General features: G+C 39.4%; 1 protein-coding gene across 1 annotated transcript in view; it reads left to right on the forward strand.

Moving 5' to 3' along the window:
* The window catches only part of PIWIL2 (piwi like RNA-mediated gene silencing 2), a 69,852-nt gene that overhangs the window by 36,041 nt on the left and 9,929 nt on the right, over positions 1-23,882 (forward strand). The window contains 9 exon segments of the mRNA XM_027853955.1: positions 2,365-2,553; positions 3,287-3,371; positions 4,297-4,386; positions 9,519-9,659; positions 13,278-13,391; positions 14,030-14,218; positions 18,478-18,579; positions 19,220-19,336; positions 19,669-19,757. Coding sequence (XP_027709756.1) covers positions 2,365-2,553; positions 3,287-3,371; positions 4,297-4,386; positions 9,519-9,659; positions 13,278-13,391; positions 14,030-14,218; positions 18,478-18,579; positions 19,220-19,336; positions 19,669-19,757 — 1,116 coding nt within the window.

Below are 23,882 nucleotides of genomic sequence, written 5' to 3' on the forward strand. Positions count from 1 at the left end.
GCCAGCTCAGTACTGATGTACCAAGGAGCAAGGAATGGTCTTTAGGTCTCTCCTCCCCTGATCTTCTGGTCCTCCTCCCAGTAGAAGCTGATATGAGGACCTGTCCAACACCACTTACTACCTTTGGATTTGAATGTGGTAGGACCAATGCTGTGTTGGAACTGAGCTAAGATTTGAACCTCCTTCCCCAGAGACTGAGGTGTTATAGGCCAATGTGCCCTTGGAGGTATTGGGGTAAAGGGATGTCTGTACTTGTTCTTGGTATATCTTTGGAGTAAATATCCTTTTGTAAAAGTCATTGTTAAATGGTTAAATTGAATTGAGGTGCTAGTCATTGTCCCCTAACAGTGGGGAGAGAAAATATCTGGCATAGACCGTTAGGAGAAGAACATGCCAACCCTTCTGGAACCCTTAAAGCAAATGTGGCAGCCTGGCTAGGAGAGAGGGCCAGAACATGTGTTCCATTAAATTTTGAAATAGACAAAAGCTTCTTTAGAATAGTGTTTTTAAGCCAATTTTCCTCAGAAATATTAGGCATAGGGTCCTGTTCTCCAAATTGGACTGTCAGGGTCATTTGTGGCTACTTTTTTTTAACCCTACCTTAATCCTGTTGCCTTTTTCCTGACAATCTTTCTGTCTCTTTCTTTTCTGTCCATACTTAAATTTGTTTCAATAGACATTTATTAAATGCCAGCTTTGTGCTGGATACAGAGATAAAAATGAAAAAGAGTTCCTGCCCTGAAGGACTTTCCATTTCAGTGGGGGGATGTAACACACATTTACAAAAGGAAATATAAAGTAATTTGAAGAGGTAGAGAGCATTAACAACTAGAACGGCTGGGGTGGGGGTAGGGTGATGCCTGAGCTGAACCTTGGAAGAAGAAAAGGATGCTGAAAGTGAGGTTTAAGGAGAAGTGTGGGAGACAGCTGGGAGCACATGGACAGATAGGAGATGAAATGTCAAGGACAAGAAATAGTGACTTGATTCTAGTTTAATGGAGTGCAGATATAGGAATCATGGGAAATAAATTTGAAAAGGGAGGGTGGAGGCCAGATGATTAAAGCCTTCAATTTCAGGTCAAGAAATTGGTATTTTATCCTAGAGGCAGAAGGAAGTCACTGAAATAGGAAGGCTATTCTTAATCACTATATGGAAGCTGTATTGGACAAGGAAGAAAGTAGAAATTAAATCAGAAGACTGATATAATTGTGTGGGTGAGAGGTGATGAAGCTCTCAGGATGATGGTTATGTTAATGGAGTGGAATATATATGTGTATATGTGTATATATGTAGATTTAAAATATATATACATACATATTTCTCCATTTTGTACATGAGGCTATCAAAGGCCTTACTGAAATCTAGAAATAATATGTTCTATGGTGGTTACCAGTATCATTGTTTCCTGTCATATATAAACCATTTATTTAATAATCTCTTCTATAATTTTTTTTTGGCTAGGCAGTGGGGTTAAGTGACTTGTCCAGGGTCACACAGCTAGTAAGTGTCAAGTGTTTGGTCTGAGGCCACATTTGAACTCAGGTCCTCCTGACTCAGGACTGGTGCTCTATCCACTGCGTCACCTAGCTGCCCCATCTTCTATAATTTTGGTGGAAATCAACAATAAACCTTAATAATGAAAAACCTATCTCTTTGCCCTTCATGAAAATTATAGGCAAATCAAGGCAAGAATTTATCAGTTCTAATTTTAGTGGAATAAGATGTACAAGAGATCAGAAAATCACAGAATTTTGAAGTTGGAAAGGGTCTCTATGACCATCTAGTCTATCCTACATCTGAAAAGGAATCCATACAGTCACATCCAAAAAGGGCTCATCCATCCTCTGCCTGAAGACTTCCAATGGGGGAGAATCCAGTACTTTTTGTGGCAACCCATTCTACTTTTGGGTACCTCTAATTACTAGGAAAGTTTTGTAGACACAGTGCTTAAATTTGCCTCATTGTGACTTCTACCAATGACTTTTGGCTCTGCCATCAGGGGCCAAACACAAGTCCAGTCTCTCTTCCACATTGTAGCCTTTAATAAGGTGTTTTTATAGCATTTTATGTACTATGTTGGTGATTTTCAGTTTGGTTAATTCAATTTGGTTAAAGAGAGAAGTGATTATCATTCCCATTTTGCAGATGAGAAACTTGAAGCAATAAGTAGTTAACCTTGCTGAGAGAGAGAAAAAAAGACAGAGACAGGGATAAAAGGGGAGAGAGAAAGGGGAGGCGGGGAAGGGACAGATCCACCTGCCCTGTTTCCTATTAAATTGCTTTGTCCCTTCTGTGTTTCGTTCTGTTTTTTCTGTAGTCAACTGGTAACTACATGTCAAAACTCTGACTTGTTTTCCCCAAAGGCATGCCATATATCAGCAGAGCAGTGAAAACTTCCAAGATGAGTGTACCAAGATGCTAGTTGGCAACATTGTTATAACCCGATACAACAATCGTACCTATCGTATTGATGATATTGACTGGAATAAGACTCCAAAAGATAGTTTCGTAATGTCTGATGGGAAGGAGATTACATTCTTGGAATACTACAGGTAGGAAAGACTAAGTGTGAACCCAGAGAAGGAAGAGAATGAAGGAACTTTAATCTCATTGTAGAGTATGATTTTTCTTAAATAATAAGCTAAGTAGTAACTCTCAAGATATTTGGCATGAATATGCTATCTTTTAAACTTAAATCTCCCTGCTCATTGGTAGTTTCTCCTGTCAGGAAGACCTGACTCCAAATCCAGCCTCAGACACTTATCAGCTGTGTGACCCTGGGAAAGGCACTTGGCCTTTGTCTGTCTTTTCCTCATCTGTAAAATGGGGGTAATAATAGTAAGTACCTCCCAGAGAATATTTGTAAATCATTTTGCAAACCTTAAAGTGCCATATATTTAAATGGTCACTATTATCATAATTATTATTTTGGTATAGTTGGTTGGGTAAGGAGGCTGGATGAAGAAATCATTAAAATAACTGAGCTAATGATTTGTTCATATTTAGTCCTGTCTGGTTAACAAAGCCTTTAACCAGGTGGCAGTAGATTACAAACTCTTTGTAGACTAAATACCTTACGTTACCACCACTTAATTTACATAGAAAATTGATCTTTCTTTTTGACACTATTGATAAATGATGAGCTCTTCCCAATGGATTTCTGACAAGGACTGTTATGCAAATATTATGCTATAGAACTGCTTAAGAAGCTTAGTTAGTGGAACTTGTCACTTTCGGAACATAAACGTTCTTCTAAACACTTCCTCTGCCTCTGCCTTTCTCTAGCAAAAACTATGGAGTCGCAGTCAAAGAGGAGGACCAGCCACTTCTGATCCACAGGCCCAGTGAGAGGCAGAATAACCAAGGGAGGGTGAGTGAGACTGACGTTTACACTTCTCTGTTAAGTTTTTGGCTACTCTCATCCATCTCCAGAACAGTCTGATAACTTTCAAGAACCATGGATTTATTATTATATTGTAGTTGCAAATTTAGGTCCAATGTTTTTCATATGACGTGAGTTCTTAAGGTTTGCAATGACTGCCTACCTCATGAGGTTATGAGGAATATATTTTGGGGATTGTAAAATGCTGTTTACGTGTGAAGAGGAATGAAGTCAGAGCTGCCCCTTGACACTTTCTCATAAATAGTGTCTGTAAAGAAGCACTAAAAAGTATCTTGAGGGATCCAAGTTAAATAAAAGGAAAAATTTCCTGAGCATGAATGTTAAAATATCAAACCAGTTTAATTAGGGAAGTTGTAGAATCTCCTTTCTTGCGAGAAAGCAGTCTTAACCTTCTGCTTACACCCCCCAGATTGACTTCATCACATGTCATCAGGTGCAAACACTGAAGGCAGAAAAAAGTAGGAATGGAGGAGATGAGCTATGTACCCGACATAGATACTGGTTGGCCACAACTGTTCACCACGGGATGGCTGCAGCTGTGTCTTGGGACTCAGAAGAGACATAAGTCTCTTTTCCTAGTTTTACCTTTTCTCCTGATAACATCAATATTGTACAGTCTACTGGTAACTACATGCTTTTTAAAGTAACAGCTCAAGCTAAGAAAGTTTCTGATGTATTAAGGAACAAAGTAAAATTACTGAGATTTAATGCTTCCTTATTCAGAACCTTGTAATGCTGGGTATAGCAAATCAAAGGACGTGCCTGAAAACCATGATATATGCACAGCTAGGCATGTAGTCAGCAGTCACCAAAGAGCAATGGGAACTGTATGGTTTCCCACCATGTCTCTTCTTCTTCATTATTTCCTCCTTTTACTCTTTTCTTCCCTCAGCTTTTAAAAGGAGAGATCTTACTACTTCCAGAGCTATCCTTCATGACCGGGATTCCAGAAAAAATGAAGAAAGACTTTAGAGCCATGAAGGTTAGAATCCTACAGTCTCTAGCATGTTATTATCATGATGTAACAAGATGACTCTTGCTTTAAAGGAAGATCTTTAATCATTGAGCTGAGAAATTAGTGATGTGTATATACTGACCTCCATTATGACTTTAAGCAAGCCTCTTCATTATTTAATGCTTCAGTTTTGCCCCCTTGTAAATTAGGGAGAAATTATTTTCTTCCCAAGGATACAAAGAGTGTTTGAATTCATAGAAAAATACTATTTTAGAAGTGCAAGGGACTTGGAGATCATCTTTTCCAACCTCCTTATTTTACCCCAAGAGGTAAAGCAATTTGCCCAGTGTCAGACAGGTAAGTAAGAGTGATGGAATTTGAACCTAGTTCCTCTGATTCAAAGTCCTGTGCTCTAATCACTGTCCCACATTGCTACTCGGCTGTTTGAAGAATGATGTTGGAGAAATAGAAAGAGCCATAAATAATGTTCTTTTTAAGCAGTGAATTCTTCTAACCTTTGATTTCTGCCTTCATTTCCTTAATTCCTTTTAGTATATTCTAGCCTAGAAGTCCTGCTAAAGACTTTGTTTTTTGAAACTTTTAAAGGCTCAAACTTTTAAATGTGATTAAAACCACATTTCCTCCTAAATTCTATGCAAGCTGCTTATAGTCTTCTGCGTAGCCTATGTTAGCTTTACTTGTTTTCAAGTACTTGTCTCAGGTGACAGTGGTTTGCTATCAGTACTATCATATAGGACGTGGAGTGATGGCAGAGATCACTATCTAGTAAAAGGCTTCTTTCCTTTTCCTTCATGCCAAAGTTCAAACCTACCTACCACTCCCGTTGTCAAATGAATTAACACCACAAAGCATTTTTATAGCAGTCACACACACATTGACACTGATAACTGCCTTGTAGGGTGTGGTAAATGTACAATTTATCAGTCTCACAGAATAAATACAATTTACAAAGAAATTCATTCATGCTCTTTATACCTTCATATATAACTGCTGGCAGGAACCTGTCTCATGCTTACAAGCTGTCATTTGGTAAAGCTAAATAGCTTGTTAGACCTCTGAGCTGGAAGCTCTCTAGACACATAATTTCTAGGTAGGGGCTCTTAACCTTTTTTTAATGTCTTGGATCCCTTTGGCAGTCTGTTGGAGCCTATGGGTCCTTTTTTTTTTTTTCTTTTTCTTTTCCTTTTTTGCAAGGCAATTAGGGTTAAGCGACTTGCCCAGTGTCACACAGCTAGTGAGTATCAAGTGTCTAAGATTGGATTTGAACTCAAAGTCTTCCTGACTCCAGAGCCAGTGCTCTATCCACTGCAACTCCTAGCTGCCCCATGGGTCCTTTTCTCAGAAAGTTTTTAAATGCATAAAGTAAAATACATTGCTTGTTGTCCTTTGTTCTTGAAAAGGACCAAAATGACATCACTATGTTAGAGTCAACTTACAGTGTGTTCAGCTGGCTGATCAGACCAATACGAGCTCGGAATATTCTACCACAGGTTGGGCACAAATAGTCCATGTGAACATTCAGGGAGAATTCTCTAACTTTGTGCATCTAGAGTTTCTTTTGAGCTACTTCACTTCTGCTTTGCTCATAGAGCACAACACTTTATTTGATGAGGATATGCCATGCTGGGTGGTCCTGTGTCAGCGTCTCCCATGCCACGCAAGCGATTCCAGAGTTCTTCAGAGAGACCTTGAGGGCGTCCATGTATTCTCCTGCCTTCCATGTGAGCACTTGCGTTGTGTGAGTTCACTCTGCCATCACTGCCGGCCCATCAGAGTTGGGCTCTGTGCAGTAGAGTGTAAATGGTTGGCAGTTTAGTTCAAGAAAGGACCTCAGTACCTGGTGCCTTATCTTGCCAGGTGATTTTCATAATCTTTCTAAGACAATTTAAATGGAAGCGATTCAGTTTCCTGGCATGGTGCTGGTATACTGTCTAGGTTTCACAGGCACATAACAATGAGGTCAGTACAACGGCTCTTAGACCTTCAGTTTGGTAGTCAATCTAATACCTCTTCTCTCCTACACTTTCCTTTGGAGCCTCCCAAATGCTGAGCTAGCTCTGGCTAATCAACCTCATTATCAATGTGTACATCCCTGGAAAGTACACTGCCAAGGTAAGTGAACTTACCCACAGTATTCAAAACTTCTCTGTTTGCTGTAACTGATGGTTCCATGCATGAATAGTGTGGTGCTGGCTGGTGGAGCACCTGTGTTTGTGTTAATTGTTAGGCCAAAATTAGCACAAGCAGTAGAGAACTGATCCATACTTTGTCGTATCTCAGCTTCCGAGGCTGCATTGAGTGCACAATTATCTGCAAATAAAAAATCATGAATCAACACTCCTTCCACTTTGGTCTTGGCTTATAGCCTTTCTAAGTTGAAGAATTTACCATCAGTGTGGTAGCTGACCTTGCTGCCATGTTCATCCTCATTGAAGGCGTTTGACAACATGGCTGAAAACATCATGCTAAAAAAAAAACACGGGAGCACACAATCTTGTTTTGCTCCATTGGTGACTGGCAAAGCACAAGAGCATTGTCCATTATCTAGAACTCAGGCAAGCATGCTGTCATGAAATTGACTTACAATGTTGATGAACTTCTCCAGGCAACCACATTTTGACATAATTTTCCATAAGCCCTCATGACTGACAATATCAAAGGCCCTGGTCAGATCTACAGACATTGGCTACAGACCTTTGTTCTGCTCCTGGCATTTCTACTGGAGTTGTTAGGCAGCAAACACCATATCGAGCATTCCTCTACCCTTTCTGAAGCCACACTGGCTCTCAGGTAGATGACCATCTTCCAAGTGAAGGATCAGCCTATTAAGGCGGGCTCTGGCAAAAATCTTGTCAGCAATGACTAAGAGAGAGAGACCCCCCCCCGTGATTGTCACAGGACAATCTATTTCTTTTACCTTTATAAACATGGGCATTAGAGGCATCCTTGAACTCCTGGGAGATAATCTCTTGCCATATAACCCAGAAAATTTCAGTTGGCTTTTGTATGAACAATGGACCCCCCACCTTGTAAATCTCAGCTGGAATAGAGTAAGTACCAGGTGCTTTGCTATAGGAGAGGAGCCTAATGGCATTCAAAACCTCTTCTTCAGTTGGCAGTTTGTCTAGAGAGGGATTTACTGCAACCTGAGGTAAATGGTCATTTGCTTCAGCATTGATTGATGATGGCATGTTGAGAACACTATGGAAATGTTCAGCCTAGGATCATGTCCTTATCACTAATCAATGTGGCTCCATCAGCACTGAGTAGTTGAGATGCACCATATATCCTTAGCCCATAGCCTTCAGGACATCATAAAAACGCTTTGGATTGTTACTATTAGCATGAAACTGAATGTCTTCTGCCTTCTTACTGACCCAAGAATCCTGCATCTCTCTAAGCTTCACACGTACTTTACTTTTGATGGAATTAAATGCTGCCGTCTTAGAGATGGATGAACTATCCTGCTGGTAAACCCTGTGGAGTTCTTGTTTTTCATTTAGCAGCTTCTGAATTCCCCCATCGTTTCCATCAATCCAGTCTTGATGATTGCGAGTGTTCTGACCCAGATGAGCAAATGCAATCCTGTACACCAACCCTCTGAAAGCTGCCCACTCGTGTTCTGCTCCACTGTTGCCAACTGTGTGTTGGCTCAACTTTCCCTCCAAGTTAGCAGCAAACTGTTCCTGCTCAGAAAAGTGTTCTAATCTGTTAACATTAAGTCTGCTTTTGTTGAATGTGAATATTTAGCTTAAAGAGAATAAGTCTACAATTAGTCTAACACTCTGCCACATTGCCTTCCTCATTCTCACATCCTGTCTGTCCCTTCTCCTTATATAGGATTATGAAGGAAGTCAATTATATTGAAATATATTTTTAAATAACATTTTTTGTTTTTGCTTTTTGGTGAGGCAGTTGGGGTTAAGTGACTTGCCCAGGGTCACACAGTAAGTGTCAAGTGTCTGAGGTCAAATTTGAACTCAGGTCCTCCTGACTCCAGGGCTGGAGCTCTATCCACTGCACCACCTAGCTGCCCCTAAAAAACATTTTCAAACGAGTTCGCATACCACAGGTTAAGAACCTCTTCTTTAGATCTGGAAGTGCTAGGTATACTGGGTAATGATAGAACTTGTCACTCTTACAGTTTATTACATGGGCATAATGAAATCCCCTGGCTAATGACTTATATCAAATAGAATTTAATATAGAGGCATCCAGGTGGTATAGTGTTTATAGTTCCTGGGCTTAGATCCAGGAAGACCTAAGTTTGAATTCTGCCTCAGATATTTACTTATTAGCTATGTGACCCTAGAGAAGCCGCAGTTTTTGTACAGGGGACCAATAACAGCTTCTGCCTCACAGGATTGTTATGAAAATCAAATGAGATAATATCTGTAAAGCACTTCACAAACCTTAAAGTGCTATGTAAATATTGGCTATTATTACTGTTATGTGACAGACTTTAGATCTAGGAATTGAAAATGTACCTTTTCTGGAAATTATCTCATATGATTAAAGTAGTATTTTTTTAAAAATATTGTTAAAATCATTAAAACCCTGCACTTCATTCACTTTTGTATTTTCAGGAGGAGTTTCTCCCCACACACATGTTGTTTTCAGATATTCTTAATAAATGTTTGTAGGACAAGCCCCTTCCTAAAAGAAAAAATTTTGGCACATTCTTTTTCTGTGTGTGTGTGTGTGTGTGTGTGTGTGTGTGTGTGTGTTGGTTAGATGGTTAGATCTTTTTTTCCTTGGAAAAGTTTTATTGGTGCTTTTTTTTTTTAAACATCATTTCCCCTTCCCAGTGACTAAGCCCCCCTTGTAACAAATTAGTAATTAAACAAAATAAATCAATACACTGGCCATGTCACCAAATGTATGTCTCAGGTTGGATCATTTCTGTGCTAAACAGTAGGAAGTATACCTCTGTGTTGCTCAGTATACCTCGTTAATGTAGTCATTGTGTAAATGTTAAGGGGGGTTTTATAAATCTTTGAGGCCCTTGTAAATCCTTGCTAATTTTACTGGGAAAGAGTTTTCACAAACCTTCATTTTGAAAGCAGTGCTATTTATTTAGCCCTGAATTAGAAGAAGCAATCCTCATGATCCTTTATTCTTCTTCCAATTTTATGTAGGATTTAACCCAACAGATCAACCTAAGCCCTAAACAGCACCACACTGCCCTGGGAAACCTTCTGCAGAAAATTTCGAAGAATGAGATGGCCAACAATGAAATGATACGATGGGGGCTCTGTCTGGATACAGATGTGCATAAGGCAAGCTGGAAGAATGTGGGATGGGAGTCAGAATCAGTACTAGAGATTTAGAGAGCATTAGGAAAGTGAAAGGCATGATATCCCGATGTTAAATGCCTTTGATTTGTTCTTGAACACCTTTTCTAGTCATAAATTTTTCTTTCTGGGTTTCCATCAAACTTGAATTTCCTTAATCTAATTTTTCAGTCTTTCATAATTTTTTTCTATGTTTCCCAGGAATATAGGCTATATTTCATCAAACTAGAACTAAGGATGCCATTTGGCATTTGTTGTATTTAAATGTGCTTTAAGGCTTTACATGATGTTTTTTGCTTTCAGGATTTCTGTGGGCCCTTTTTCTTCTCCTTCCTATAAATATGGCTTATTGAATACAGACCATAGAATTTTCAAACTGTCCTGTTTTCTAATTCTCTTCTGATCTTTCTGTCCTAAAAGCTGTCTGGATCTGTGCTTTACAATTTCTTTTTCTTTGACAATACTTAGTTGCCTTTTGTGGTCCTCTATTCTCCATCCTGTCCTTTCTTTTCATTCTTTATATATTAATTATGGTTATCTTGTAGTGCTCTTACCCTCAGAATCTCTGGGTTGGAAGAGCCCTTAGAGACCAGTTAGTCCTACCTCTCCCTGGCCATGGCAGCTTATGCCACTTTGGGACAGCTCTGTTGGTTAGAATGTTTTTCTTTACATCCAGCCTAAGTGTACTTTCTATAACTTCTCTCTAGTGATCCAAGTTCTGCCTTCTGGAACTCAGCAGAACAAGTTTTTGCCATGAAAACCTTTCATATGCTTAGAGATAACTGTAACGCCTCCCTCCACCGTAATGACAAATAAACCCATCAACTTGTTTCTCAGAATTAAAAATTAGTCGTTTCTTCAGCAGATCCTCAGGTCACATTATTTTTTAGTGCCTTTGCCGTCTTAGAAACACTTAAGTTTGTCAGTGTCCTTCCTAAGATATGACCCCCCAAAATCCATGGAAGAAGGTCATATTCTAGATGGGCTCTGACCAGGGCAGAATGTAATGGGACCCACCGGCTCCCTCATGCCGAACACTGTGGCTCAAGATAGCACTTGTTTTGGCCATCATGTCACACTGTTAACTAGTAATAAGCTTCCAGTCCACTGAGATTCTGAGACTTTTTGCCCGTGAATTATTGTCTAGTCATGCTTTCCCCAGCTTGTATTAAGCTTTTGACAGATACAGAACTCCAGCAGATAGGCACATAGTTGAAGGTTCCATATCGCTACAAGTTTATAATCTCTTTCCTGAACTTCTTTGTGTAATTCCTACTCATGTGCAGGTAGTATATAGTCTACTCTACACCCATGACAAGATCACTTCTGTTTCACCTGCCATGTGGTAGTAGAACAGAAAAGAGCACTGGCTTTGAAGTCAGAAGAGCTGAGTTCAAATCTTCAGTTACTTACTATGTATCTCTCAATCTCAACACATCTGTAACATTATCTTTCCTGTTAAAATCCTCCTGTCTTCTAAACTACTCTGTTACTGTTGAGTGTACCACCATCCTCCCAGTCACCCAGACTTACAGTCTAGGTGTCATGTTCAACATTTGATGTTTCTACCTTCACAGCATCTCTCATATAGATCCCTTCTTTCTCTTCACATAGTTGCCGTCTTAGTACAGTTCCTTATCAGCTCATGCCTGGACTGTTGCAATACTCTGCTGTTTGGTCTCCCTGCCTCAAATCTGTGCCCGCTCCAATCCATTTTCCACTTAGCTGCCAAAGTAATTTTGCTAAAGCACAGGTGCTGACCATGTCACTCTGCTACTCAGTAAAGTCCAGTGGCTCCCTATTACCTTGAGGATCAAATATAAAATCCTCCTGCTTTTAAAACCCTTCCTTAGCTTTTCCAGTCTTTTTATACTTTATTCCCCTTGTAATAACTCTGTGATTTAACTGTACCACCTTTTTGCCATTCCTTGAACCCCCATCTCATCTCCTAACTTGGGCTTTTTCCCTGGCTGCCCTCCATGCATGGAATGTTCTTCCTCCTCATCTCCACTTCCTGGCTTCTCTGGCTTCAAGTCCCAGCTAAATCCCAACTTCTGCAAGAGGCTTTTCCTGGTTTCCTCCACTGCTAGTGTCTTCCCTTGGAGAATCCTTTCCATTTATACTAGATGTATTTTGGTTGTACATAGTTGTAGCATACTGTCTCCCCCATTAGCATGGGAGTTCTTTAAGGACAGGGACTGATTTTGCCCTTTTTTGTGTGTCTCTATTACTTAGCACAATGGCTGGCATGTAGTAAATGCTTGTTATTAAATGCTTGTTGACTGATTTAATTTCTCTGGGCTCCAGTTTTTTCATTGGTAAAATGAGAGTTTGGACCAGAGGGCATATTAGGTCACTTCGAGCTTTAAATTCGTGACCCTGTGGAATCCATTCAGATGATCAAATGTTCTTCACTGTGTGTTTTTCCTTGAGTCCCTAGATTTTCATATACATCTTAATATTTAAAAAAAATCTTGATCTAATTCATAAGAGTTTAGGCAAATTTATTTTTATGGACCTTGTTGGGTATATTCCATTCTAGTCCAAGAGCTCTTCCTTCCCGTCTTTCTGTATCCCTTTTGTTCTTAGCGTGTATCTACTCTTTTTAGTTTTTGCCTCTTATAACATTAGCTGTTTTTATTCTAGTACTTAGAGTGACCTTTGTTTAACATTAGCCTTTAGCTTCATAAAATATTGCCCTATGAAACATATTCTTTTTCTCCTTTGCTTTTTCTTTCATTCCAGTATTTATTCTTTGTTAGTCATCTCTTTACCTTGAAGAAACCCTTTGGAATCCAGTTGTTATATTCATATAAAGCACCAGTAGGTTCTAATTAAAAAGATTTCTTTTCTCTTAGGTGGCTATAATACATAGTATGTAATACTTTTCATATTATCACATAACTTGAAAAATAAAATGTTCATCAGGTCTGAAGGAGAAAGGTTGTTAACTGAGTTAGGGATCAGATAAAATTTCATGGAAGAAGTATCATGTGAGAGGCTACAAACATTGCATAGGAATTCAGGTGAAGAGGAGAAGGAAAGGCATTCAAAGCATAGAAGGCAATGTGAGCAAAAGAAAGGGGGTTGGAAAGTAGTGTTTCTTTGGATGGCAGAGAATAGTTCATTTTGGAATGTAGGATGTGTGGTGGGGGCAGCATGAGACAAGGCTGGGAAGTTAGGGTGGCACAGGTTGGGGGGCCTTGAATACCAGGCAAAGGCATTTGAACTTCACTCAGGAGGCTCTAGGGAGTTCCAGAAGCTTTTGAACAGAGGGGTGGCATGAAGAAAGATTATTCTGGCAGCAGTAAGGATGTCTCTTGGGGGCATTGTTGGAAGTGTGGGGTAGGGGGGATTCCCTAGAAATTTCACCTCCATTTGGAAGGTGATTACATGCCCAGGTCAGCGTTAACACATTCCTTAACAGTTTCCTTATTTCTTCTGACTCAGTGACTGTGTTTATCCTGAAATTGCCAGTCTCAGAACCCATAATGGGATCAGTACACTGTAATTGATCTGCCTACAACTCTATTGGGCAGTGTCAAACTTACATATAAGTGATTTAGGGTCCTTTGTTCCTCAGAATTATTATTTTTTATTTAGATTTCAGGGCGTGTTCTACCGATGGAAAGAATAAACTTGAGAAATAGTTCATTCATCACATCTCAGGACTTAAACTGGACTAAGGAAGTAACCCGAGAAGCTTCCATTTTGACAGTAAGTAATTTGTTGAACTGACAAATAGAATGTTAGCATTCCTGAGGCTCTGAAAGGCAAAGCAAGAATATTTCGTTGTCATTTTTGTAAAGAGACTGCCAGACAAATGGTAAATTGTGGATTCTGAATTCCCATCCCAAAGGACTCACCTCCTGTGCTAACTCACTGGCTGGTAAGGCAGCAGAAGCAGTACTCTCACTGATCATGTTGAATTTTTGTTGGTCTGGCTGAAGGACAGTGAGTGAATTGTATTTATGGCTGACAAGGGAGTCCATTGCCCTCTTTTACACTTTTTTTCCCCAAGGATATAAAAAAGGATCCACTAGAATCCAGAGTTAACTACCATATTAAAGTGCAGTCTGTCGGGGAAGACAGCAGGGAAGATATGCTCAGTGCTTTGTTAGCTACCTGGCCTTAATAGCTCTGTCTCTGATAGAGTACAAGCGATTCTGTGGTAGAAGTTAGGTAAGGCAGGACCTAAGTACAGGAGCAAGGAATATATACTCAGTGGACAAATTATAAACCTGAAAATGGCCTGCAGACAGTCACTTTGGACTGTTTAAGAGTCTTTTCTAGTCTTTGCTCAAGACCTGTTTTGCAGACTTATGCTATACTTAAACATTTGTGGCTGTCCCCAGGTTCCTATGCATTTCTGGGCACTGTTTTACCCAAAGAGAGCTGTTGACCAAGCCCGAGAGTTGGTTGGTATGTTGGAGAAGATAGCTGGCCCCATTGGTATGCAAATGAGCCCACCTGCCTGGATTGAACTAAAGGATGACCGGATAGAGACCTACATTAGAACCATTAAATCCATGCTGGGAGTTGAGGTAAATAAGTTGGAGTTATATCTCTTTTAAAATTGTATTCGTGATAGTCATCTGTTCTAAAGTTTCTTGCTTTTATTAGCCTTCAGTTGGTAATGCATGAGAATTTTCTTGCTCATGTCTACTTGAAATATTATATACATGCAAATATAGTTGGCCTTTTTGGCTTTTAGCTGTTGTCATCTTTCTTATTCCTTAACACTACTGCAGTCTTTCTTCCTTAGGGACCTTAGCTTCAGGTGTTATAATTTAGTGTCCAAGAGAGAGCACCTGATTTGGCTTCTATTTATTATCTGAGAGATTGGTGTGCTAAGAATTGTGGTGAGTGAAAGATGAAATGATGGAGGAAACAAAGGTTTGCTTTTCTGAGCATATCGATTTACTAAGCAATGTATGCCAATCACCTAACAAATCAGGACTGGGTCCCTTCTTCATCTTATGGCTGGACCTTGAATACCATGAGAGACAGATTTTTATACATTAAAAACAATCAAATAAGGCTAATTAGAAAGAAACAGTAAAACATTCGGTAATCTGATTTCTAATGGGATGAAAGATTAGGGACTTGCTTTTTGGGAGGGGGAGAGCAAACAGGCAATTCCCTGAATTCAGAAAAAGAGGTCCCCCAAGTGTCTGTAAAAAAAGGAACGTGGAGACAATAACTGATTGATCAGTTCAGGACCAGTTTTCAGATAAGACATATGGGTTTCTTGAGATACACAATTGTGAGAAAACTCCTGGCATCAGACTTTGGGTGTGACAGGGTTTCTTTTCAGCATGGCCTAGGTCCTTGGTTAAGGGCCTCTAAACAGTAGGCAGAGGTGGTCTAGCTTCCTAGCCATGCAGGGCTAGGTTCAAACAATATAATAAGGTTTTCTTCTAGTTTCCACAATTGAATAAACTTTTCTCACAAAACAGAATTTGGACTAGACCCATAATTGAATAGAAAGGGAACTGAGCAAGCTCCAGAATTGAGTCACAAGATAGACTCAGTGTGGTTCACTCAATTCTGACAATTAACCACTTGTTGTCTGAATCCCTTCAGTTCCCTGAGAACAGAGCTGTTGGTTCCAGGAGTCATCTTGTGATGTTCATTGCTTAGCTGTTACAGCCTGCCCCTGGGTCAGGATTCATATTGTGCCAGTCTAGACTGGCCCATCAGACAAGTACCCTGATTAGTTAGCCGTAAATAACTTTTTTAGTTGAGCAGGTCATGGCACACACAACTCTTTTGACTGGTTAAATAGTCGATGAACCAGCTCAAGGGAAAGGAGAGAAAGCAGCAGGTTTTGAGAAGTGGATTTAAGTCTGATGAGGGCAGTGATAAAAGTTGATTACCTTGATGCAAAGGCAGTGTGACAGAGGCATGGAAGTATGAAAACAAGGTTTTTCATGCTACCCCTTTCTGAGATGAGGTGATAGACTCACAATACAGATTGATATCTTTTTGGGGGGGGGGGGACATAGCCAATGCAGGAATTTGTTTTGATCGACTATATATGTTTATAATAGGGGTTTTGTTTTTCTTTTTTTTTTTTCCCAGTGGGATTAGGTAGAAGATGAGAGGAAAAGAAGGCAGATCTTCATGAAAATAAAATAGAATTAAATTTACAGAAGAATGGCAGAGAATAGTACACTTTGGGTGGCATGTAGAGTCACAGGGGCAACATAGGATGAGGCTGGGGATTTAGAGGGGCACTAGATTGAGGGGCCTTGAATGGCAGGCAAAGGAGTTTGAACTTTATTCAGGAAGCTGTAGGGATTTGCAAAAACTTTTGAACAGAGGAGTGTCCTGAAGAGATCTGTGCTTCAGGAGGATTGCTCTGGAAACTGGAAGGATGGATTGCAGGGAGAAGACCGTGGAGCCAGGAAAACTTGCTAAGAAGATGTTGTGCAATAATGGAGAAGAGTAACAGGGAGAACCTCTACTGTGGTATTGTCACCTGAAGCGAGCAGATGAATGGTGAGGCAGTTCACAGAATTAGACAGGGATTGGCATCTGGCTGTTCATGAGAAATGGGTAAGAAACAGCTGATTTTGGATAGGTTGGATTCAAGTGGCTGCCTTGTAGGCAGTGCGCGAACAGTGCCCAGAGCTCAAGATAAAGGTCATAACTTGACCTACAGATGAGAGAGAAGATAAGGAGGAAGAGGAGATGGCGAGGGCAAACCTGCGTTCAGGGTGGAATGATTACGGGAGACATGGTCGGTCTGGGTAGTCTTTGACCCATGAGGTGCCCTATGCAGAGAAGGAAAAGCATGGAGTTAGGAGGCCAGGTTTAAGTTCTACCCTGAACTAGCTCAGTGACACTCTATGAGTCTGAATGGGGAGATGGAGACCTGGTTACAGGTACATGAAGAGACAAGAAGGAGGCCTCAAGGGTAAGAATTGTTTCAAGAAATTTAGCAGTGAAGGGGAAGAAGGAGATGAATGGTAGGCGCGTGAAGGGAAGGTTTTTTTTTTTTAGGATTAGGAAAACCCAAGAATCATGGTAAGGAGATGAGGAGCTAGTGAGGAGGGGAAGGTTGAAGATGTATGCAGGAGATGGAATATTGCTAGAATTAGGCTTTAGAGGGAAAGGAATCAGGGGTATTGTTAGAATAATTAGCCTTAATGCAAAATAGCACCATTATCTGTTTTGTTAGGTGAGAGGAGAATGGAGTAAAGATACTAAGATGGTTTGACAAATGGAGGAAAGCTGAGGGGACCCACATCACATGGCTTCAGTCTTCTTAGTGAAATAGATTATAAAGGGAATAGTTTGTTACAATATAACAAATTTTTAAGTGCCTACTCTGTGAAGAGTGTTGTGCTGAGCCCTAAGAATATTGTTAGGGTATTCTTGACAGTATCAGAATTTACTCCGTGGTGTGGTACTCCTGGTCTCTCATCTATAGTACCCATTTAATGTTCTCTCTTTGAAGAGAGAACATTAAAAAACACCCATGCTAGCTGGAGAACAACTTTACCTAGCACAAGCTTTATTTAACTTACTTCACAATGGCCATGTTGGTCTTTCTACCATCCCTTAGGGCAAGCAGATTCTAATTCTGCTTTATTTTCTGTCTGCATAACTAGAGAAGTATTTTGATATAGCGTGGAGACATTTATTCCCTGAGAAATAACTTCCTTCCCTCACCTCTATTAGTAGTAGTTATTTGTTAAGGAATCATTTTACTTTTTTGTAGGTGCAGATACCTTACTCTATAGTTTTAAGTGTTAGGGGATTCTGATAGAAAAAAAAACTATTCCCTTTCTCAACAAAATTAAGGATGAGGGTACTTGTGGAGTTTCTCTTGAAATCTGGAATTTGGAAAGAGGCACTTACATATTTTAGAAATGGCTATTGAAGTCAATCTGGGGAGCGGATATTCCACTGGTGAATGGAGCTGAGACACATGTATGTACCTATTTGAATTAAGTCTTCCTGAGAATCTCTACTAGCCATTTTCCTAGCCTTTCCTCACCCCCTCTTCCCGCAATGGGGCCCTTAGGATTATGTTCATAAGAGGCCATACCATATTTCTTTACAGGCTGCATTGTGATTTGTGAGCTCTAGATCAGGGGTTGAAAGGTCCCAGGTAAGAATGGTTTTTATATTTTTAAATAAAGTTTTGTTATATTTTAAAATGTAAAAACCATTCTTAGCTTGCAGGCATATAAACACACTACTCCAGATTTCTGGCCCTTACTTGAGGAAAGTGGTAAAAGATATTTCATATTACTCTTTGGTTTGATCCTTAAAGACCCAAAGTGACCATTCAGACATTTCAAGTATAAATTGATGAATTCACTCCCTCAAAGATCTGCTCCCAGCATCACCAGCTCCAGAAAATTTATCCTTGTAAATTCTGAGAGACTAAGGCAGTTCTGCTAAGATTCCCATTTTAATTCTTGACAAGTGTTGCTGAGATTTGAGTGCCTTCAGCACCACTCTGTCACTCACTACAACTATTACAATGGCCTTCTAAGTAGGGCCTTCAAAATATTTCTTGGCCAGTCTGAATTTTCATAGACACCTGCCCGCAGAGATGAACAACAAACAAACAAAAAAAGCCTTCATCTTCTCATCCTGGAGAATCTCTGAGATGATCCAATATTAGTCCATATTTAAGAAACTCAGAACCTGAGATACTCGATTTATTCCTCACTGTTAAGGGCTCTTTTGTGTTAAAAAGCAGTAAATGCCCCAAATAAAGGTCCCAAGAAAGGCCCTGGCCTTCCAGTGCAGAATTGTGACATGTCTGTTTTGTCTTCCAAAGGGAAAAGTTCAGATGGTGGTTTGCATCATCACAGGGACACGAGATGATCTGTATGGGGCCATCAAGAAGCTGTGCTGTGTGCAGTCTCCAGTGCCCTCACAAGTGAGCTGGGGTTTAGTGTGGGAGAATCAAGAAGCTCAACCCCCCAGGTTTCTTGGGGATGTTGAGGAGATGGAGAAAAAAATATTTTGTGGAGTATGATCAGAACTCAGATTGTATACTGGCCCTGATTACTGTTCCCCTGATTAGAGGGGTCCAGATGAGCAGCATATATCCCTTCATGAATGCTCAATTTTGCCAAGATTTAGTTAGTAATTTTGCCTCTTGAGAAGATAAGCCTCTGATTGGTTTTACAAGGCTGATTCTTGAGAATGTGGACTTTGCTTTAAAAAAGAAAAGTGGTTTTTTTCCATCAGCTTTGCTCAGAAGTATTTTCTCATTTTGCAGGAGATCCTTTTGAAAGTTTATTTCTGGCCTCAGACCAAATACTTGACACTTACTAGCTGTGTGACCCTGGGCAAGTCACTTAACCCCAATTGCCTAAAAATTAAAAAAAAAAAAGAAAGAAAGAAAGTTTATTTCCTTTGAAAACCCAAACTTGAGGTTGTTGATAAGATAATGGCATCTGCCAACTATAATGTCTTGAATAAAAGTAATAATCATTATTTTGTATTGATTTCTGATCAGATTAGTATAAAATGATGTTGTTCTGGTTTTTTTTTTTAATTTCTTTTGGTCCTAGGTAATCAATGCCCGAACTGTTGCACAGCCCACCAAGCTATGGAGTGTAGCCCAAAAAATTTTGCTACAGATTAACTGTAAATTAGGTGGAGAACTTTGGGGAGTGGACATTCCATTGGTGAGTGGAACTTAGATACCCAGTTCCTGGATAAAAATGAGATACTTGTACCCATTCATGTTAGTCTCTTTAAGGGTCCAAAATAGTTGTTTTAATAGTCTTCGGGTATCTTCTTAGCTTTCTTACTTCTACTGTTTGTCATTAGCATTGGCCATTTACCTGAGTGACCTATTTCTTTATATAGGAAGTGTAAAAGTCAGGCAGGTAATATTTTATCACATTCTTGCTTTAAAAATAGCTCTTTAGTATATAAAAGATGCAAGATGGGATGCTTTGGGGATCAGATATTAAATGAAGTGAAGAAGTGATAGGCTGTGCTTTTTCTCTCCCAGAAACAACTGATGGTGATCGGGATGGATGTTTACCATGACCCCAGCAGGGGGATGCGTTCTGTGGTTGGCTTTGTTGCAAGCATCAGTCTGTAAGTGTTCCTTATAGTTATTTCCTCTAATGTTTCATCTTATTTTGGTTTATGTGTTATATGGGCAGCTATTATATGGACACGGTGATATGCCTGGTACTCAGTTTATTTGAGGAGCCAAGACCAATACATATGAACAAATTATTATGAGAACATATAAGACATTATATAATTAATGGGTGAGTCCTGTAACTCAGAAAAGGGTGAGATCTCTCTGGACAGTAATATTCAGTCACAGAAGAAGTAGTCTGTGAAATGGCCCCTGGAGAATAAGTAAGGACATTTCAGGCTAGGGGAATAATCTGAAGCAGAGGTGAAGATGTGGAAATCAGCATGATACATTCCAGAAACAGTGAAGAGGTAGCATGATGTGGTAAAAGTAGCTTTGGAATAGAGTCTGAGAACTTGAATTTGAATCTAACTGTTGCCTCTGTGGCTTTGGATCTATATGTAAAGTGAGAGGGTGGGACTAGTTGACACCAAAATTCCCTTCTATCTCTAAACCTATGGCCCCATGAGATGTTCACGATTGGAGTAGATAGTTTGTTTTGTGGGAGAATGGATGAAAATTAGGTGAGTAGAGTGAAGGCTGATTTTGTAGAACCTTGAAAGCCAGTCAGGGGAGTTTAAAGTTGAGGTGGTAAACAGTACGTTACAATGTTAGGCTTTGAAGTAGAGGAATAGAATTATATTCTGGGAGCAATATTTAGGGAAGCCCAACTGTGGTATAGAAATAGGGAAATTAGATTAACTAGGAAGAGATTAGTCAGAAGGACCTATAAGGGTTCATCTTTTACAGCATGTAGGGGGCTATTGTAAAAATCAGCTGTTGAAGTAGTGTGAGTCTGGGGTAAGGTATTGCCATTGGGAATGGAGAAGAGACAGATTCAAAAGAAATCTTGAAGGAAGAATTCATGAAATTTAATAACAGTCTCAATAATCTCAATATAAGATAAGAAATATTAATTTTAACAAATATTTACTATAAGCCTGAAGAATATAAAAATGACTCAAGTTTTGATGTTTCTGAGAATCACAGTATTCCTGAGTTAGGGACATCAGAGACCATTTAGTGTCCAACCCATACCTGGCCAGTGAAATCCTCTACAAATACCTCTAGTAAGTGGTCATCCAGTTGAGTGTTTGTATTGTCATTAGCATTAGCTATTGTCCTAAGGGATCTGTTTCTTTGTATAGGAAATAAAAGTCAGGTGGGTAATAATCTTCTTTGAAGTTGTTGAGAGACAGGAATAAACACACCACCTACTAACTGCATTCTACTTTGGGATTCCAGTTGCTAGGAATTTTTTCTCTACATTAAACCTAAATCTCTCTTATGCATCTTTCCACTCAGTGTTCCTAGTTCTGCTTTCTGGACCCATGCAAAACAGGTCTTATTCATATTTTCCATGAAAACCTTTCAGATTCTTGAAGATGTATATCATTCTCCTATAAATCTTCTCTAAGTTAAATATTCTTAGCTTCTTAAGCTGGGGCATGATCTCCATTCCACTTACCATCCTAGTCACCCTCTTTAAGACACAGCCTACCTTGTCAGTGTGCTTCCTAAAATGTGACTTCCAAATCCAAGCATAATCCGGAGGTATTCTACCCAGGGCAGAAAAAGAAGGGCAATTAACTCTTTTTTTTTTTTTTTTTTTTTTTTGGGCAATTGGGGTTAAGTGACTTGCCCAGGGTCACATAGCTAGTAAGTGTCAAGTGTTTGGTCTGAGACCGGATTTGAACTCAGGTTCTCCTGACTTCAGGGCCGGTGCTGTATCCACTGTGCCACTTAGTTGCCCCTGGCAATTAACTCTTAATCCCAGAAGGTATGCTTTATTAATGCAACCTAGGAAAGCATTTTTTTTAATTGTCATTTCACACTGTTGATTCATACTGTTCTTTCAGGCCACTGAAGCCCTCAGACCTTTTTCACATGAACTGCCAAGCCTTCTATATCTTGTACTAGAGAAGGTGATATGTAACCTAAATGTAGAACTTTACATTTCATTTTATTAGATTCAGTCTAAGTGGCTGCTAACTGGTGAAGTAGATAGAGTGCTGAATTTGGAGTCTTGCCTAAGACACTCACTGAGCAGCAGCTCTGATCCTGGGAAGTTCTTTTACTTCTTTCGACCTGTTTCCTAAATTGCAAAATGGGGATAATGATACTGTCTGCCAGACCGAGGTTGTTGTGAGGATCACACAGGATAACATATGTGAAGCATTTCGTACACCTTCATGTGATCTGCGCATGCAAGCTATCATTATTTAGATCATCCTGTCCTGGTGAGGCCATTTCATCCAGTGCAATGAGCTCTCCCTCCCAGCCTCATGAGGGTTTGAGATGAGGAATGCAGAGTACTTTATAGCCTGAGCTGTTCTTTTGCTTTGCTTTTCTTCTTGTTAATTGTTTTTGTTCTGTACAGAGAGCACTGTTGCTAACTGGCAGATGAGGGGTCTAGACAGGAAGTCAGTTTTTTTAAAAATTTTTTTATTAATTTATTTTGATTTATCAACAGTCACATCCATAAGCTTTTGAGTTTTAAATTTTTCTTCCCCTCCCTCTCCACCACCTTCCCCAAGATGGTGCACAATCTGATATAGGCTACACATATACATTCCTGTTAAACATTTTCACATTAGTCATGTTGTAAGGAAGAATTAGAACCAATAGGAGGAACCACCAGAAAGAGGAAACAAGACAAAACAGAAGAAAAAAAGAGCAAATAGTATGCTTTGATCTGCATTCAAACTCCCTAGTTCTTTCTTTGGATGTGGATAGCATTTTCCATCCTGAGGCCTTTGGAGATGTCTTAAATCATTTCATTGCTGAGAAGGGCTAAGTCTATCAAAGTTAATCATCGCACAATGTGGCTGTTACTATGTACAATGTTCTCCTGGTTCTGCTCACTTCACTCAGCATCAGTCCATACAAGTCTTTCCAGGTTTTTCTGAAGTCCACCTACTCATCATTTCAATAGTATTTCATTACATTCATATACCACAACTGGTTCAGCCATTCCCCAATTGATGGGCATCCCTTCAATTTCCAATTCTTTGCCACCACAAAAAGAATTGCTATAAATATTTTTGTACATGTGGGTCCTTTTCCCATTTTTATGATCTCTTTGGGATACAGCCCTAGAAGTGCTATTGCTAGGTCAAAGGGTACACACATTTTTATGGCTCTTTGATCATAGTTCCAAATTGCTCTCCAAAATGGTTGGATCATTTCACAACCCCACCAATAATGCTTTAGTGTTCCATTTTTCCCACATCTTCTCCAACATTTATCATTTACTTGTTTTGTCATGTTGGCCAGTCTGATAGGTGTGATGTGGTGGAAGTCAGTTTTCTAAAGAAGAATAAAAAAAAAAGATAAATTGAGTTTGAGGTAAAAGTATTACTTCCAAATGAAACTATTCTTTAAATAGTCAAAGATAAGGGCCTTGAAACACTGATTAGAGGATTGTGGAGGTATATGACTTAATAAAATCTTGAAATTAAATGGGACCTTAAAGGTTACCTAATTTAACCTATGTCATTCAAAATCTGTCCCCCATCTCACTTAACATTCCTGAAAAGTAGTTATCCAGCTTCTGCTTTTAGATTTCTAGAAAGGGGAAAACTTATTACCTAATGAGTCAGCCTATCCATTTTTGTACCACTCCATATAAAATTCTTGTATTAAGCTAAAATTGTTCTTATAATTTCTTTCAAGTGCTTGATGGCTGCATATACAGGTTGAGTTTAGTCTTTCTTCCAAATAGCATCACTTCAAATATTAGAAGTCAGTAATCTGGTTATGCCTAGGGGGTAACATGATAATATCGTCTAAGTTTTCTTTTATTCCTCTTTGTTTCCCTCATACAATAGGTACAATCCTTGATCTGGGAGCTCTGAAATTTAGCTGTGATATTCCTTAGGATTTTCATTTTGGGATCTTTTTCAGGAAGTGATCAGTAGATTCTTTCAGTTTCTATTTTGCCCTCTGGATCTAAGTGCATTTTTCCTTTATAATTTTTAAAAATATGATGTTTACATTCTTTTTCTGTTGATGGCTTTCACTAATTCTTAAATTAACCCTCCTTGACCTCTTTTCCAGGTCAGTTATTTTTCCAG

Source organism: Vombatus ursinus, unplaced genomic scaffold, assembly GCF_900497805.2.
Source record: "Vombatus ursinus unplaced genomic scaffold, bare-nosed wombat genome assembly UNPS02010219.1, whole genome shotgun sequence".
Classification (NCBI taxonomy): domain Eukaryota; kingdom Metazoa; phylum Chordata; class Mammalia; order Diprotodontia; family Vombatidae; genus Vombatus; species Vombatus ursinus.